We start from the raw sequence: 19,597 nt of genomic DNA, 5'->3' as shown, positions 1-19,597 counted from the left end.
AAAAATTTAGTTGGTCAGAGCGAGTAATGTAGTTGATCCGTGCGAGTAATGTAGTTGGTCAGAGCGAGTAATGTAGTTGGTCAGAGCGAGTAATGTAGTTGGTCAGAGCGAGTAATTTAGTTGATCAGAGCGAGTAATGTAGTTGGTCAGAGCGAGTAATGTAGTTGGTCAGAGCGAGTAATATAGTTGGTCAGAGCGAGTAATTTAGTTGATCAGAGCGAGTAATGTAGTTGGTCAGAGCGAGTAATGTAGTTGGTCAGAGCGAGTAATGTAGTTGGTCAGAGTGAGTAATTTAGTTGGTCAGAGCGAGTAATGTAGTTGGTCAGAGCGAGTAAGATAGTTGGTCAGAGCGAGTAATGTAGTTGATCAGAGCGAGTAATGTAGTTGGTCAGAGCGAGTAATGTAGTTGATCAGAGCGAGTAATGTAGTTGGTCAGAGCGAGTAATGTAGTTGATCAGAGCGAGTAATGTAGTTGATCAGAGCGAGTAATGTAGTTGATCAGAGCGAGTAATGTTGTTGATCCGTGCGAGTAATGTAGTTGGTTAGAGCGAATAATATAGTTGGTCAGAGCGAGTAATGTAGTTGGTTAGAGCGAATAATATTGTTGGTCAGAGTGAGTAATGTAGTTGATCAGAGCGAGTAATGTTGTTGATCAGAGCGAGTAATGTAGTTGATCAGAGCGAGTAATGTAGTTGATCAGAGCGAGTAATGTCGTTGGTCAGAGCGAGTAATGTAGTTGATCAGAGCGAGTAATGTAGTTGATCAGAGCGAGTAATGAAGTTGATCAGAGCGAGTAATGTAGTTGATCAGAGCGAATAATGTTGTTGATCAGAGCGAGTAATGTAGTTGCTCTGAGCGAGTAATGTAGTTGGTCAGAGCGAATAATTTAGTTGGTCAGAGCGAGTAATGTAGTTGATCAGAGCGAGTAATGTAGTTGGTCAGAGCGAGTAATATAGTTGGTCAGAGCGAGTAATTTAGTTGATCAGAGCGAGTAATGTAGTTGGTCAGAGCGAGTAATGTAGTTGGTCAGAGCGAGTAATGTAGGTGGCCAGAGCGAGTAATGTAGTTGGTCAGAGCGAGTAATTTAGTTGGTCAGAGCGAGTAATGTAGTTGGTCAGAGCGAGTAAGATAGTTGGTCAGAGCGAGTAATGTAGTTGATCACAGCGAGTAATGTAGTTGGTCAGAGCGAGTAATGTAGTTGATCAGAGCGAGTAATGTAGTTGATCAGAGCGAGTAATGTAGTTGGTCAGAGCGAGTAATGTAGTTGATCAGAGCGAGTAATGTAGTTGATCAGAGCGAGTAATGTAGTTGGTTAGAGCGAATAATATTGTTGGTCAGAGTGAGTAATGTAGTTGATCAGAGCGAGTAATGTTGTTGATCAGAGCGAGTAATGTAGTTGATCAGAACGAGTAATGTAGTTGATCAGAGCGAGTAATGTCGTTGGTCAGAGCGAGTAATGTAGTTGATCAGAGCGAGTAATGTAGTTGATCAGAGCAAGTAATGAAGTTGATCAGAGCGAGTAATGTAGTTGATCAGAGCGAGTAATGTTGTTGATCCGAGCGAGTAATGTAGTTGGTCAGAGCGAGTAATGTAGTTGATCAGAGCGAATAATGTTGTTGATCAGAGCGAGTAATGTAGTTGCTCTGAGCGAGTAATGTAGTTGGTCAGAGCGAATAATTTAGTTGGTCAGAGCGAGTAATGTAGTTGATCAGAGCGAGTAATGTAGTTGGTCAGAGCGAGTAATGTAGTTGGTCAGAGCGAGTAATATAGTTGGTCAGAGCGAGTAATTTAGTTGATCAGAGCGAGTAATGTAGTTGGTCAGAGCGAGTAATGTAGTTGGTCAGAGCGAGTAATGTAGGTGGCCAGAGCGAGTAATGTAGTTGGTCAGAGCGAGTAATTTAGTTGGTCAGAGCGAGTAATGTAGTTGGTCAGAGCGAGTAAGATAGTTGGTCAGAGCGAGTAATGTAGTTGATCACAGCGAGTAATGTAGTTGGTCAGAGCGAGTAATGTAGTTGATCAGAGCGAGTAATGTAGTTGATCAGAGCGAGTAATGTAGTTGGTCAGAGCGAGTAATGTAGTTGGTCAGAGCGAGTAATGTAGTTGATCAGAGCGAGTAATGTAGTTGATCAGAGCGAGTAATGTAGTTGGTTAGAGCGAATAATATTGTTGGTCAGAGTGAGTAATGTAGTTGATCAGAGCGAGTAATGTTGTTGATCAGAGCGAGTAATGTAGTTGATCAGAACGAGTAATGTAGTTGATCAGAGCGAGTAATGTCGTTGGTCAGAGCGAGTAATGTAGTTGATCAGAGCGAGTAATGTAGTTGATCAGAGCGAGTAATGAAGTTGATCAGAGCGAGTAATGTAGTTGATCAGAGCGAGTAATGTTGTTGATCCGAGCGAGTAATGTAGTTGGTCAGAGCGAGTAATGTAGTTGATCAGAGCGAATAATGTTGTTGATCAGAGCGAGTAATGTAGTTGCTCTGAGCGAGTAATGTAGTTGGTCAGAGCGAATAATTTAGTTGGTCAGAGCGAGTAATGTAGTTGATCAGAGCGAGTAATGTAGTTGGTCAGAGCGAGTAATGTAGTTGGTCAGAGCGAGTAATATAGTTGGTCAGAGCGAGTAATTTAGTTGATCAGAGCGAGTAATGTAGTTGGTCAGAGCGAGTAATGTAGTTGGTCAGAGCGAGTAATGTAGGTGGCCAGAGCGAGTAATGTAGTTGGTCAGAGCGAGTAATTTAGTTGGTCAGAGCGAGTAATGTAGTTGGTCAGAGCGAGTAAGATAGTTGGTCAGAGCGAGTAATGTAGTTGATCACAGCGAGTAATGTAGTTGGTCAGAGCGAGTAATGTAGTTGATCAGAGCGAGTAATGTAGTTGATCAGAGCGAGTAATGTAGTTGGTCAGAGCGAGTAATGTAGTTGATCAGAGCGAGTAATGTAGTTGATCAGAGCGAGTAATGTAGTTGATCCGTGCGAGTAATGTAGTTGGTCAGAGCGAGTAATGTAGTTGATCAGAGCGAGTAATGTAGTTGGTCAGAGCGAGTAATGTAGTTGATTAGAGCGAGTAATGTAGTTGATCAGAGCGAGTAATGTAGTTGATCCGTGCGAGTAATGTAGTTGGTTAGAGCGAATAATATAGTTGGTCAGAGCGAGTAATGTAGTTGGTTAGAGCGAATAATATTGTTGGTCAGAGTGAGTAATGTAGTTGATCAGAGCGAGTAATGTTGTTGATCAGAGCGAGTAATGTAGTTGATCAGAGCGAGTAATGTAGTTGATCAGAGCGAGTAATGTCGTTGGTCAGAGCGAGTAATGTAGTTGATCAGAGCGAGTAATGTAGTTGATCAGAGCGAGTAATGAAGTTGATCAGAGCGAGTAATGTTGTTGATCAGAGCGAGTAATGTAGTTGGTCAGAGCGAGTAATGTAGTTGATCAGAGCGAGTAATGTAGTTGATCAGAGCGAGTAATGTAGTTGGTCAGAGCGAGTAATGTAGTTGATCAGAGCGAGTAATGTTGTTGATCCGTGCGAGTAATGTAGTTGGTCAGAGCGAGTAATGTAGTTGGTTAGAGCGAATAATATAGTTGGTCAGAGCGAGTAATGTAGTTGGTTAGAGCGAGTAATGTTGTTGATCCGTGCGAGTAATGTAGTTGGTTAGAGCGAATAATATAGTTGGTCAGAGCGAGTAATGTAGTTGGTTAGAGCGAATAATATTGTTGGTCAGAGTGAGTAATGTAGTTGATCAGAGCGAGTAATGTAGTTGATCAGAGCGAGTAATGTCGTTGGTCAGAGCGAGTAATGTAGTTGATCAGAGCGAGTAATGTAGTTGATCAGAGCGAGTAATGTAGTTGATCAGAGCGAGTAATGTTGTTGATCAGAGCGAGTAATGTAGTTGGTCAGAGTGAGTAATGTAGTTGATCAGAGCGAGTAATGTAGTTGATCAGAGCGAGTAATGTAGTTGGTCAGAGCGAGTAATGTAGTTGATCAGAGCGAGTAATGTTGTTGATCCGTGCGAGTAATGTAGTTGGTCAGAGCGAGTAATGTAGTTGGTTAGAGCGAATAATATAGTTGGTCAGAGCGAGTAATGTAGTTGGTTAGAGCGAATAATATTGTTGGTCAGAGTGAGTAATGTAGTTGATCAGAGCGAGTAATGTAGTTGATCAGAGCGAGTAATGTCGTTGGTCAGAGCGAGTAATGTAGTTGATCAGAGCGAGTAATGTAGTTGATCAGAGCGAGTAATGTAGTTGATCAGAGCGAGTAATGTTGTTGATCAGAGCGAGTAATGTAGTTGATCAGAGCGAGTAATGTTGTTGATCCGAGCGAGTAATGTAGTTGGTCAGAGCGAGTAATGTAGTTGATCAGAGCGAGTAATGTAGTTGGTTAGAGCGAATAATATAGTTGGTCAGAGCGAGTAATGTTGTTGGTCAGAGTTAGTAATGTAGTTGCCATTTAGAAGACTTTGCTATGAAAGAAAGTGAGCTGAGTGTAGGAATGGATCATGTTGGACTAGTGCAGGAGCAGATATACCGCATGTCGCACCGTAACACTGAAGTTGCGCCCAATATAAATCTAAAAGCAGATTCTTGCTATTTCACTTTAGGCTGGACATGCAGTATTGAAAATGGAATTGTGATATTTAGTGTGAGACAGACTCGGGAAGTTTTTATGTCAAAAATGTAAATCATGCAATTCACAGTTGTCCCAAGACAAGGACTGTAGGGGGATGCTGTTCTTGACCGCCTTCATGTCCCACCCGGCAGTGGAATGATGTTGTACCCGGTCCGGTGCAGTGAGAGCAGCTGTTCTTCTATGTATAATGTTCTCCATATCATATTCACATTCATACTTTTCAAGGAACACTAAACCTGAATATTAAAAGAAAGCACAGTTGACCCTTCTGTTTGTCAGTCTGCACCATTCTCTGTTTGATTCTGAAGCAAACATTTCTGATGAGTCCTGCGGAAAACACAGGGGTTCGTTTTCTGCCAATCTGCTCCATTTTTGCATTGTGACCAACTGACGGGTCGTCCTAAGTAATATATGAAGCTTAACACTCTTTGTGTCCTAGAAGAGAGCTGGCAGGGGAGAGACTTCTGCTGTAGCTAGTTGTCTCACAGCCAGACACAGGACAGTCAGGAGAAGGGAAGACAAAGCAGAGATCATGGATACATGTATAAAATTCATTTATATTTGTCAGTTTCAATTTTAATATCAGACAAAAGGAGATTAAAGGGAGGATTCGGAGAAGAGTCGTTTTATGTGTTATACTTTTTTTGTTTAGTATTTCTAGTCTAGTAGTACTGTACCGTATATATCAGCAGTAATGATACATCTTACTGATTTCCCAGGGAGGTCAATCTGCTACCTGGCCATTCTGACAATGGACTTCTCCTCGGAGCTTTCTGTGGCCCCAACAACATGTTCATCCTGAGAGAAAAAGTGCATCTCTCAAGTGGATGGAGGACGCAAGAGAGACATCTGTTCCTATTCACTGACTCCCTGATTATCGCCAAGTCCAAGTGAGCAAACCCAACAAGATTATACTACTAACTATATCTACTATGTGTGCAAATATCTATATATTCTATTATATATTACACAGTCTCCTCTCATTATTTATATTCCCGCCGCTTATTACACAGTGCTGACTCTTGTTACACTGGGGAAAATAAGTATTTGATACACTGCCGATTGTGTAAGTTTTCCCACCTACAAAGAATGGAGAGGTCTTTAATTTTTATTGCAGGTACACTTAACCTGTGAGAGACAGAATCTAAAAATAAAATCCAGAAAATCACATTGTATGATTGTTAAATAAATAAGTTGCATTTTACTGCATGAAATAAGTATTTGATCACCTATTAATTGCACTTGTTTGAACTCGTTACCTTTATAAAAGACCCCTGTCCACACAATCAATCACACTCCAACCTCTTCACCCTGGTCAAGACCAAAGAGCTGCCTAAGGACACCAGGGATAAAATTGGAGACCGGCATAAGGCTGGGATGTGCTACAGGACAATAGGCAAGCAGCTTGGTGAGAAAGCAAGAACTATTGGTAGGATGGGACATTAAACCATGATGGGGCACAGGATAGGAACGTTAAACCATGAAGTGTCCCAGGATAGGAACATTAAACCATGATAGGGCCCAAGATGGGACATTAAATCTTGAAGGGGCCCAGGATGGGATATTAAACTATGAAAGGGTCTAGGATAGGAACATTAACCCCCCTCTCTGACATCCGACGTACTATCCTGTCCATGTGACCTGGGCCTGTCTGACCATGGACGAGATAGTACGTCATATCTTTATTGAGTCCACTGCGACAGAAGTCACGGAGATCGCATTAAAATTCCGGCGCTATCTTACCTTTAGGAAGATGGTGTACTCAATCCTAGACTGGTGCCTCGCCCAAAACCACTCATATTTGCGCGATCAACGATCACATCGAGACACATGGCACATGGGGGCAGTGGGCGGTCTCTGCCTGTAGGTCTTCCTGAGATCCTCCGGGACTCGCCTAATGTTCATAGCATACCAGCCTCTCAGACCTTCGTGTCTGCTGAAGGTCACATGATCTCCCGGGCTCAGGTTTCTGGCAGGGTGTCCTTTTCTCAAATAAGGTTCTACGTCTCTCCGGTTGAAAAACAGATCGGAGATTCGACTAGGGTCATGGATAAAGCAGACCCCCTCTCATGATTCACATTCAGGATGTGGCCCCAACCTGCCGCATCTCTGGGATTGTAGTGCCCGGCTCTGACCTGTTCCATCCGGTCCAAATCTGCACCTAGTACCGCTAGCTGGCGCTGCTCCCTCTCCCGGTGTTCAGCTGCCAGTTGCCGGATGGTAACTTGACAACTAGCCCAGTTCTCATCATCCTCCTATTCCTCCCGGGACCGATCCAGGCTGGTTTTGTACCACGGCGCCACCGTCAGGGGTTCCGGTGTTTCCCCCCAGGGACAGGCATCCCGGTCCCAGACCAGATCTAGCACAACCTGGCCAGCCGCTGCGACCGCGGTACACCCCAGGGCCTTCCCAGGTGTAGGGGCATCAGACATACCTGGAGCCTCCTGGCGGTGTGGTCTCTGCTCCGGTGCAGGTGTAGTGGCGGTGGGCGCTGCCCGGTGGGACACCGGGGACGGCAGTGGAGCTAACGGCGGCCCCGGGTCCGCGGGGGTCTCTGTAGGGACCTGTGTGGCCGCATCAGGTCTGGACGGGGGCTTCTCTTCCTCCGCTTCAGCTCCCTGTGCTGTGTACAACTCCTCCGGTAGTAGCGTCATGGAGGGAGCTCCGGATGCTGCCGGTGGTGTGATGGTGGCGGCAGGCTCCACGGAATCTGCCTGGGGAAGCTCCTGTGCAGCAGCGGCGGGTACCGGTGTCGCGGGTACCGCAGGTGTAGGCCCCTCCTGGGCGCGCTGCAGATTCAATGTCCATAGCGCTTCCTGTCTCAATTGCAGGCGGCGCATCAGCTGGGCAATTTTGTCCTCCAGCTGCTGGCGGGTCCTCCTTGAAGCAGGGTCTGAGCCTTCAGCCATGGCGTCGGGGAGATCCACCTCCCCGCGCTCTGCAGGCTTCCTTCCCTCTTCTTCCATCATAGCGTTCTGGCGTTCTTCTTCCTGTCTCGGCTCTTTTCCTGCCACTGGCTTCTGCTCCTCCTTCTGGGGGCGGCGTCTTCTTCCAGCTCCTCCATACCAAGCCAGTATACGAACCCCTCGGGGGGTGGGCCATGTTGCTGTCACATAGTAATTCAGGCAGGGGAGGCCCAAGACTGTTCGCGGTCTTTTCCTAGGACCTCCCATATCGTCACGCCCTTCTTCACCACGCCAATGGCCATTTTAATGTTCATTTTACAGTCTATTAAATTGGGTCTTCTCAAAAGTTTTAAGTCCAACAAATCTTAGGCACACAGAACCCGATGGCATCGGGTCTCATCATCCTGTTTGTGACGCCAAGTTGGGTCGCCCTCCCAGGGCTGTGGGGTACTCGGTACCGGGCCGGTATCAGCAGGATGTGTCACAGCAGCCCCAAGTAATGGGGGAATGTAATGGTTTGAACGAATAGTTCATGACGCCACCTGTGGTGTTCGGCAAGTGAGATATTAAGCCGACGCTGCTTGAGATCCTCTGGGGCTGGTGGTGTGTTGCAGCCAAGATGGTGAAGCTCCCCACAGGTGAAGCTGTTGCCCCAGGGCAGTGTGGGTATGGAGTTAGAGGAGAGGCACAAGCGGTGTAGAAGCTGGTACCCAGATGTAGCAGGGCTGGATGCGTTGGCGCAAGAATGAATGGAGGACACCAGGGCTTGCAGTTCCAAAGCTTTAGTCACAGTCTGTAGTACACACAGGTGCCTGCCTCCGTGCCGTGTCCTCCGGGTCAGGGACTCAGTCAACTTCCAGGCAAGATGGAATGCTCCCTTCCAACGCTCCGCCAACATGTGCCTTTCTGAACGTCTCCTCTATAGCGCCTTTAAGTGTGACGTACTCCCAGTACTGAGTTACCCTGGAGTGCCTCCTGACAGATGTTCCCAAGAACTCTACTTGTACGGCAGACAGCTGTAGCCTGCTTCGGGGACTCCCTACTCCTGAGTCCCGGCTCACTATCCAAGTTGCTGTTGTGCCCCCAAGTCTTAGATGGGAGTAGTGCATTTACAGCCCACTACTCCACCGGTGTCTGTTGCAGAACCATAAGTGTCCATACAACCTCGGGGACCGTGCCCCGGCTTTGCGCTTAGAACTCCTAGGCAGGGTTCTTCCTCTAACCCACGTCCTCTCTGTTCCCTTTTACTCCTTCGTTCTGTTCTAATCTCTCTCTCTTCTGGAAGATCAGGTTTCAGTTCAATGTCTTTCTCCTTCTTTCCTTTCCCATGCCAGCAGACCCAGGTCACTGAGATCTGCTGCAGCATCTCCTTCCTCCATCCCTCTTCCAGGGATCTCCTTTCCTCACTCCTCTCTGAGTGGCTTCCTCTCCCAGACTGACCTGTAATTCTAAACCTTCCCGCTCTTTTATGTATTCTCAAATCCACCCTCCTCCCAGCACGTTTCGTGTTCCAAGCAGGGAGCCACCAAAGGTGCTCTGCTACACTCCAAGCAGAGAGCCCCAATGTGGCTTTCCTGAACTACTCTGTTGTGTGGGGTGCGAGTGTTGGAGCGTGGTCAGGAGCCTCCAACTTACCTGGATGGTGGGGCACCACACCTCAGGAGGAGGTGCAGTACCTCTGTGGCGACTGAGCCTCAGGGGCGCCACATATATAATAAGGGACTGCCCCATAAACAACTAGAGAGGATGTTTCATAATAAGGGGACATAATAAAAGATGAAACTATGTAAGTAAAAATGGCGCTATAGATAACAAGAAAGTACACTATATACTAAAGTACGGTGCTATACATAATAAGTCTACATTACAGGATCTGTGTGAAGTGTCTGTGTGCATCCCGATTTTTTTTCTCGAACCACACACAGACTTTAGTAATGGACGAACCATGCTTGGTTTAATTTTCCATGCGCTTCTCAGCAGGATTGTGGCTGCATCAACGGTGAGCTGACTCTCCTGTTCCCCTTCTCCACTTGTTTCCTTCATAGTATAATGTCCTCCATCTTGGACTCGTTCATGCTATAATTTACCCCAACCTGGGCCCTTTCATGGTTTAATGTCCCATCCTGGGCCCCTTCATGGTTCAATGTTCCTATCCTGGGGCCTTCAAGGTTTAATGTGCCATCCTGGGCCCTTTCAAGGTGTAATGTTCTAATCCTGGGCCCCTTCATGGTTTAATGTGTTATCCTGGTCCCCTTCAAGGTTTAATGTCCCATCCTGGGACCCTTCATGGTTTAATGTTCCTATTCTGGGCCCCTACATGGTTTGATGTTCCTAATCTGGTACCTTCATGGTGTAATGTACCCATCCTAGGCCCCTTCATGGTTTAATGTTCCTATCCTAGGCCCCTTCATGGTTTAATGTTCCTCTCCTGGGCCCCTTCATGGTTTAATGTTCCTATCCTGGGTACCTTCATGGTTTAATATTCCTATCCTTGTCCCCTTCAAGGTTTTTTATTGTTCCTATACTGGGCCCCTTCGTGGTTTAATGTTCCTATCCTTGGCCCCTTCATGGTTTAATGTATCCATCCTGGGCCCCTTAATGATTTAATGTTCCAATCTTGGATCCCTTCATGGTTTAGTGTTTCTATCCTGGGCCCCTTCATTGTTTAATGTTCCTATGCTGGAACCCTTCATAGTTTAATGTACTCATCCTGTGCCCCTTCAAAGTTTAATGTTCCTATCCTAGGCCCCTTCATGGTTTAATGTTCCTCTCCTGGGCCCCTTCATGGTGTAATGTTCCTATCCTGAGCCGCTTCATGGTTTAATGTTCCTATCCTGGGTACCTTCATGGTTTAATATTCCTATCCTGGGCCCCATCAAGTTTTAATGTCCTATCCTGGGCCACTTCATGGTTTAATGTTTCTATCCTGGGTCCCTTCATGGTTTAATGTTCCTATCCTGGGCACCTTCAAGGTTTAATGTCCCATCCTGGGCCCTTTCCAGTACTAATTTCCCTGTTCTGTTCTTTTCCAACATAGCTTAAAAAAAAGATTCTTCTAACCTTCCTCCTCTCCCCACAAATGCACCGTCCTTTTGTATGGTATGCAGCTGACGTCACTGCTGTGCACCACCTATGATGTGCTGCCGGCCTGTGATTGGCTGTTGACTTGTATTGGAATACAGGCAGCTGGAGGGTCTCTGCGCTGCAATACATATCAGCCACATGTGAGTCCTCGGAATTTGACAAAGAGCTGTTCTATGGTACCCAAGTGCAGCCACTAAACAATGTCACAGCGCGATCATGTTTCTTCACACGGTTTAGTGGCTGCAACGACAGGTACTCAATATCAGTGCAATGGAAAACTCCTTTAAAGGGCATCAGTCAGTAGGATAAATACTCCTAAGCCGTCTATATATGGGCACGCAGGTCATAGGAAGTTGAAGAACAGGACACCTCGATATCTGCGATCTGATGTCTTATCTCAGACAAATCCACATTTTTCTGATATGTAAATGAGCTATTCAGATCTCTGGGATGGACACAGATCTCCCTGAGGATCCGCCTTCAGAGATTATTGTAAATGACAGGAGGTGTTACCAGTGTGAGACATGTAGATCAGGAGAGCGGACTGTCAGTCATTACGTGTCTCACACTGGTAAACTGGTAACACCCTGTCATTTATAATAATCTCTGGAAGCGGCTGCTCACGGAGATCTATGTCCGGCCCAGAGATCTTTACAGCTCATTTACATATTAAGAAAAATGTGGATTCTTTGAGAATAAGACATCAGATCGCAGATATCAAGATATCATTTTACTCAACTTTCCATGACCTGCGTGCCCATATAGATGGGTTATGAGGGTTGATCCTACTGACATATTTCTTTTAAGTATGACTTATAGCAGGCTGTGTTATGTGGATCCATAATATGGCCACGTCCATGAGACCATAATCTCAATGACTTCTATTTGACTACTTACAAGCAAGTATGAAATAGCAGATGGAAAAGATCTGATAGTCATTTTCATAACTATATAAAATGTATACCTACATATAACCGGTCATCTACATAAAATTGATGCTATAGATCAATAGATTAGTTAATCTATTGATTTCCATGTGTTCCATAAATTTCGAGTTTCTTTTTTCCTTCAGGTCCCCTAGCATGAAGCTTAAGAGACAAGTCCGACTGAACGAGATGTGGCTCTCAACATCCCTTGGAGAAGTGTCTGAAAAAAAGCATTGGCCTGAAGACTCCTTTGTGCTTGGCTGGCCCACAACAAACTATGTGGTCACATTTAGGTACAGTCATTACAGCCATGGGGCAAAAGTCGCACTAATGTTTCTGTTTTAAATCAAATTACAGCAATTTGTAATTCTATATTTGTGATTTTTAAGTTCACATAAATGGAACCAGTCATGAAAAACAGCCTGGCCTCCGCACTGAGAGCCCGGCTACTGGGAGGAAATGAAAACTTTATTCCTCCATGCAGCCCCTGGCTTTCAGTCATAGAGGCACAGCTTCAGTTACCCCCTTAGTACTCAGTGAGCAGAGGCTGTAAAAAGGCCACGGTACTGACTGACAGCCAGTCAGCACTGATGCACTGTAGAGCCGGCTGTAAGTCAGTGCCGGGGTTTGGTAACAGCCGCTGCTCACTATGCACTGAGCTAAGATGGAAGCCGCGCCTCTATCACTGAAAGCCCGAGGCTGTCTCGTGCAATTAAGTTCATTTCCTTCCGGTAGCCGGATTTTCAATGCAGCAGCTGCATGACTTTAGAAAGCTATTAACTTGCAGATTAACCGCACATTTGCAGGATAGTAGCATTTTTTGTCAAAACAGGTTCCCTATAAAAGGAATTTGTCACCAGGTTTTTGCTACCCTCTCTGAGAGCAGAATAATGTATTGCCATAGATCCTCAGATTATGTGGCAAAAACTTGGTAACAGATTCCCTTTAAATATGAACTAATATTCAGAAGTTAGAGTCAGTTCAAAGACGGCAACTGGATCATTACAAAGGATGGAGGCCTATCCTATATTACACAGGATGGGGGACTCTCATATATTACATGGGATGAAGGCTTCTCATATATTACACGGGATGAATGCCTCCCATATATTACACTGGATGGAGGCTTCTCATATATTACATGGGATGGAGGCTTATATATTACATGGGATGGAGGCCTCTCATATATTACACAGGATAGAGGCCCCTTCTATATTACATGGGATGGAGGCTTCTCATATTTTACAAGGAGTGGAGGCCTCTCATATATTACACAGGATGGAGGCTTCTTATATATTGCATGGAATAGAGGCCCCTTCTATATTACATGGAATGGAGACTTCTCATATATTACACGAGATGGAGGCCTCTCATATATTATATTACACGGGATAGAGGCTTCTCATATATTACACGGAATGGAGACTTCTCATATATTACACGGGATGGATGCCTCTCATATGTTACACAGGATGGAGGCTTCTTATATATTACACGGGATGGAAGCTTATATATTACACGGGATAGAGGCCTCTCATATATTACATGAGATAGAGGCTCCTTCTATATTACACGGGATGGAGGCTTCTCATATATTACAAGGAGTGGAGGCCTCTCATATATGACACGGGATGGAAACATCTCATATATTACATGGAATGGAGACTTTTCATATATTGCATGAGATGGAGGTCTCTCATATATTACAAGGGATGGAGCCTTCTCATAAATTACACGGGATGTAAGTCTCTCATATATTACACAGAATGGAGGCCTCTCGTATATTACACAGGATGGAGGCTTCTTACATATTGCATGGGATAGAGGCCCTTTCTATCTTACACAGAATGGAGGCTTCTCATATATTACACGGAATGGAGACTTCTCATATATTACACGGGATGGATGCCTCCCATATATTACACAGGATGGAGGGTTCTCATATAATACACAGGATGGAGGATTATATATTGCACGGGATGGAGGTCTCTCATATATTACACAGGATGGAGGCCTCTCAAATATTACACAGGATGGAGGCTTCTCATATATTACACGGCATGGAGGCCTCTCATATATTACACGGGATGGAGGCCTCTCCAATATTACATGGGATGAAGGCCTCTAATATATTACACGGGATGGAGGCCTCTCATCAAATTTGTTAGTACAGAGGAGCAAGATGCCGAATCTGCAAGTTCTCCTGGAATGACAGCTATAGTTCTCCATAGAATATTATGAGCACCAGCTGTCATCTTCTATCTCAGTAATGGGAAAATCTATACTCAATAAACACAGATTTTACAATCAGTTAAGAATTTTGAGAGTAAATGATCCATCCAGGAGGAGAAAGAAGCAGATTTCCCTGATAAGATACTGTATGTTACAAAGTTTCTTATTTTTACCAGAACTATTGATTTATGAGGTATAAAATAATAATTAAACCGACAGCGACAGTGACAATATACTAATGTGCTTCTCCCTGTGTGGCCCCAGCACATACATACATACACATATGTATATATACAGTGGGTACGGAAAGTATTCAGACCCCTTTAAATTTTTCACTTATTGTTTCATTGCAGCCATTTAGTAAAATAAAAAAAGTTCAATTTGTCCTCATTAATGTACAGTCTGCACCCCATCTTGACTGAAAAAAACAGAAATGTAGAAATTTTAGCAAATTTATTAAAAAAGATAAACTGAAATATCACATGGTCATAAGTATTCAGACCCTTTGCTCAGACACACATATTTAAGTCACATGCTGTCCATTTCCTTGTGATCCTCCCTGAGTTAGTTCTACTCTTTCATTGGAGTCCAGCTGTGTTTAATTTAACTGATAGGACTTGATTTGTAAAGGGACACACCTGTCTATACAAGACCTCACACCTTCCAGTGCATGTCAGACCAATTGAGAATCAAGAGGTCAAAAGAACTGGCCAAGGAGCTCAGAGACAGAATTGTGGCAAGTCACAGATCTGGCCAAGGTTACAAAAGAATTTCTGCAGTACTCAAGATTCTTAAGAACAGAGTGGCCTCCATAATACTTAAATTGAAGAAGTTTGGGACCACCAGAAGTCCTCTTAGACCTTGCCGTCCTGTCAACCTGAGCAGTCGTGAGAGAAGAGCCTTGGTGAGAGAGGTAAAGAAGAACCCCAAGATCATTGTGGCTGAGCTCCACAGATGCAGTAGGGAGATGGGAGAAAGTTCCACAAAGTCAACTATCACTGCAGCCCTCCACCAGTCGGGCCTTTATGGCAGAGTGGCCTGACGGAAGCCTCTCCTGTTGTAAATTCGCTTTCTGGCCTCCCTCTGGTTATTACTGAAGGTAGTGGAGCTGGTCAGATTGACAGAGGGGTTGCGAGTTCTCTTTCTAGGCTCCCTCTGGTGGTTACTGGAGGTAATGGAGCTGATCTGATTTACAGAGGCTTGCCACCTGATAATGAGGATGACAATTGGAGATCTGGGGTTTCAGATTGAGATTTAAGACAGCCGACTCCCTATATCCCTTCTGGTGATTTTTTCCTGCCTCGTGAGGTCTGATGTTTCCAGCTCAGTCCCTGCATGTTCAGCTAAGTGTTCATTTGCTATTCTGTTTGCATTTGATCTGGTTTTGTCTATCTCAGTTTTGTGTGGGTCAGCCAGCTCTGGCTGGGGCTGTTGTTATGAATGAGTCACCGTAGGAGGCAAAAATAGAAATACTAGATAAGTCCAGAAAAACCAGAGAGGTTGGCAGCTATCGGATTGCAGACCCCTGAACCTATCCACAACAACTAGCAGTAGCCGTGGGGGGTTCCTACGGTGCCCTAGACCCCTCGATCACAGCCGGAGAGCTACATAGCCTAAAGACAGAAAGGGGGAAAAACTAAACTGCCCCAGAGCAGATCCCAAAGCAATAGGAAGCCCCCAACATATAATGACGGTGAAGCAAGATGAAAACACTAACACAGATAGAAAGATAGGTTGAGCAAATGATGGGGCCCAAGCTAACTACATAGGACAGGAGAGGAAAGCTGCTGTCTGCCATCCGCAAAAACCCTATCAAAATGAGCCAACCGACTGATAGGAAAAACAGGCCCTGAAGTCGCTAGGCTTCAAAAGACTACATCAGCACTCAGGTATATTCTGAAGACAGAGCAAAAGATCAACAGATCAGAGACAAAAATGGAATTCAGCTCATCCCCGGCCAGGGATGGCAGAACTCCCAAAAAACAAGGCAAAACAAAAACAAAACTGAAGAGTACAAAGCAGAGCAGAAAAACTTAGCTTTGAGACGCAGGAATCAGACTGGTCTCCAAGAATCCAGCAGGAAAATCACCAGCCAGGAAGAAGGGCGTCGGCAGCCTTATATCCAGTCCTCAATTCCATCCACCCAGTTATCATCTAGCTGCCCAGGTGTTTGGTAATCAGTCTCACTACCTTCCTTCACCAGAGGAGGGAGTTCATCAGACCTCAATGGTGAAGGGAAAAATGAACTCACAACACTCTGATATTCATGCCAAGATTGGTGCGTGCCTTTCATCGGGCTCACCCTGATCGCCCTGGTGGCGTGGATGAGGATTCGGTGACCCCTCCTCAAGGGGGAGGTACTGTTGTGAGTTCATTTTCCCCTTCACCATTGAGGTCTGATGAACTCCCTCTTCTGGTGAAGGAAGGTAGTGAGGCTGATTACCAAGCACCTGGGCAGGATGATGATGACTGGGTGACGTGAATTACTGACTGGATATAAGGCAGCCAGAGTGATAGAGTTTTGTCTAGGGTGCAATGTCAGGAGTTCAGAAGGCGTAATAAGCTGTGTTTTTTTGTGGAGATGCCTCACATATTATTTCTGTCTGCCCTAAACGAGAGAAACGTTGTGCACACACGTTTTCTGTGGGTGGTGTTCAACCTAAGTTTCTTCTGGCAATTACTCTGATCTGCTCCCTGTCCACATTTTCCGCCAAGGCTTTTGTGGATTCAGGAGCAGCTCTGAACCTGATGGACTTGGATTTTGCTAAACGTTGTGGATTTCCGATGACACCTCTGCGGACGCCTATCCCTTTGAGGGGTATTGATGCTACTCCTTTGGCGAAGAATAAACCTCAGTTTTGGACCCAGGTGGTAATTCGGGTTGCCCCAGACCATCAAGAAAATTGCAGATTTTTGGTGTTGCATAATTTGCATGATACCATTGTTCTGGGGTTTCCCTGGTTGCAAATCCATAATCCAGTTCTGGATTGGAAATCTTTGTCTGTGGTGAATTGGGGTTGTCGGTGTGCCCTTAGTGATGCTCCTGTTTTCTCCACCTCTCCCCAGTCGAATGATGTTCCTGACTATTTGGCTGACTTTTATGATGTATTTAGTGAGAATGAGTCTGCGTCTTTGCCTCCTCATAGGAGTTATGACTGTGCAATTGAGCTTAACCCGGGGTGTAAATTCCCCAAGGGTCGGCTTTTCAATTTATCTGTACCCGAGCACGAGGCTATGCGATCCTATATTAAGGAGGCATTGGAGAAGGGTCATATTAGACCATCCTCTTCACCCTTAGGTGCTGTGTTTTTTTTTTCGTGGCTAAAAAGGATGGTTCATTAAGGCCTTGTATTGACTATCGTGCCCTCAACAAAATTACTGTTAAATATCAGTATCCGTTACCCCTGATTTCTGATCTATTCTCCAGAGTTAAAGCTGCTTGCTGGTTTACCAAGCTTGACCTCAGGGAGGCGTATAATCTTATTCGCTTTAAGCATGGGGATGAATGGAAGACGGCGTTTAATACTCCGGAGGGACATTTTGAGTACCTGGTGATGCCTTTTGGGCTCACTAATGCCCCTTCTGTCTTCCAGTGCTTCATGAACGATATATTCCGAGACTTTGTGGATAAATTTTTGATTATCTATCTGGATGATATTTTGATCTTCTCCAAGAATTGGGACTCTCATGTGGAACATGTTCGGATTGTGTTCCGGATTTTGAGGGAGAATTCCCTGTATGTCAAGGGATCGAAATGCCTTTTTGGGGTACAGAGGGTTTCATTTTTGGGATTTATTTTGTCTCCCTCAACTATTAAAATGGACCCGGCCAAGGTACAGGCCATTTATGATTGGGTTCAGCCCACTTCTTTGAAGGCCCTCCAGAAGTTTTTGGGTTTTGCTAATTTTTATCGGAAATTTATAGCAAAATTTTCTAGTATTGCCAAGCCATTGACGGATTTGACTAGGAAGGGTGCTGATGTGTTGAATTGGTCTCCGGAGGCTGTTTCTTCCTTTCAGGAGCTGAAGCGAAGATTCACTTCAGCCCCGGTATTGCGGCAACCTGATGTCTCACTCCCGTTCCAGGTAGAGGTGGACGCTTCTGAGATTGGTGCAGGAGCTGTTTTGTCCCAAAAGGATCCTGTAACAGCTAAAATGAATCCCTGTGCTTTCTTTTCCCGAAAGTTCTCTCCATCTGAACGTAACTATGATGTGGGGAATCGGGAACTGTTGGCCATGAAATGGGCATTTGAGGAGTGGAGACATTGGTTGGAGGGAGCTAAACATCAAGTTGTGGTCCTCACTGACCACAAGAATTTGATTTACCTGGAGTCGGCCAAACGCTTGAACCCTAGACAGGCTAGGTGGGCCTTGTTTTTTACACGTTTTGATTTTGTGGTCTCTTTTCTTCCTGGCACTAAGAATGTCAAGGCTGACGCTCTCTCTAGGAGCTTCTTTGCTGATTCTCCTGTGGTGACCAAGCCTGCTACCATCTTAGGCGAAGGGGTAGTTCTTTCTGCCATCTCGCCCGATTTGAGACGTGCTCTGGAAGAGTTCCAGGAGGACTCACTAAATACATCATAAAAATCCGCCAAATAGTCAGGAACATCATGCGACTGAGGAGAGGTGGAAAAAACCGGAGCCTCACTAAGGGCACACCGACAACCCCAACTCACCACAGACACAGATTTCCAATCCAAAACTGGATTATGAATTTGCAACCAGGGAAACCCCAGAACAATGGTATCATGCAAATTATGCAACACCAAAAAGCCTGATCAATAGCATTAGGTTCGTCATACAACAACCCCAAGGCTTGAAAAAATGCATTCACATTAGTCAGAATAGGATCATCTGGTTTCAAAGAAAACGCCCAATCCTGGGGATCGCCACGCAGCAAAGAGATCACAATTTTAACCTGCTGCGCGGAGCTCCCTGACAAGTTAGGCTTCAAGGCAAAAATAATTTACAATTATTTTTGAAATTCAAAAATTTAGACCGATCCCCAAAAAACACATCAGGAGTAGGGATCTTTGGTTCAGCAGCATGTGAATGAGCAAGGTAGGCGGAAATTCCCCGCACTTCCGCAGCGAGCTGCTCCACACGATCAGACAATTGCTTTATCTCCATTGAGAGAAAAAAAATTCCCCCTAAGGCCTCAGAGATATAGAGGAAAAAATATACAATTTTTTTTTTTTTTAACAATTCTTTCCTGCTATTGAGTACCCTAGGATCTGCGTTATGGCTGGTGATTCTGTTATGAATGAGTCACCGTAGGAGGCAAAAACAGAAATACTAGCTAAGTCCAGAAAACCAGAGAAGTTGGCAGCTATCGGATTGCAGACCCCTGAACCTATCAACAACAACTAGCAGTAGCCGTGGGGGGTTCCTACGGTGCCCTAGACCCCTCGATCACAGCCGGAGAACTACATAGCCTAAAGACAGAAAGGGAAATCTAAACTGCCCCAGAGCAGACCCCAAAGCAATAGGCAGCCCCAACATATAATGATGGTGAAGCAAGATGAAAAAACACTCACACAGATAGAAAGATAGGCTGAGCAAATGATGGGGCCCAAGCTAACTAGATAGGACAGGATAGAAAAGCTGCTGTCTGTAATCTGCCAAAACCCTATCAAAACAAGAGCCAACAGCTGTTAAAGAAAAAAGCCCTGAAGACGCTAGGCTTCAAAAAAACTATATCAGTACTCAGGTATTTTCTGAAGACAGAGCAAAAAGGAATTCAGCTCACCCCATAAGGGAATGGCAGAAATCAAGGAAAACAATGCAAAATCAAACCAAAACACAAATGCAAAAAGTAGAGCAGAAAACTT

General features: G+C 45.0%; 1 protein-coding gene across 1 annotated transcript in view; it reads left to right on the top strand.

Annotated features, from left to right (window-relative positions):
- LOC141087485 (uncharacterized) overlaps positions 1 to 19,597 on the top strand; it is a 244,337-nt gene that overhangs the window by 136,970 nt on the left and 87,770 nt on the right. The window contains exons 3-4 of the mRNA XM_073573036.1: positions 5,339 to 5,509; positions 11,682 to 11,828. Of these exons, the coding sequence (XP_073429137.1) occupies positions 5,339 to 5,509; positions 11,682 to 11,828 (318 nt within the window). The remainder of the gene's footprint in view (positions 1 to 5,338; positions 5,510 to 11,681; positions 11,829 to 19,597) is intronic.

The sequence above is a fragment of the Dendrobates tinctorius genome, unplaced genomic scaffold (genome assembly GCF_039654945.1).
Source record: "Dendrobates tinctorius isolate UK_male_01 unplaced genomic scaffold, ASM3965494v1 ptg000034l, whole genome shotgun sequence".
Lineage (NCBI taxonomy): Eukaryota > Metazoa > Chordata > Amphibia > Anura > Dendrobatidae > Dendrobates > Dendrobates tinctorius.
Note: the sequence above shows the minus strand (reverse complement) of the source record. Positions and strands in the feature narration are given on the sequence as shown.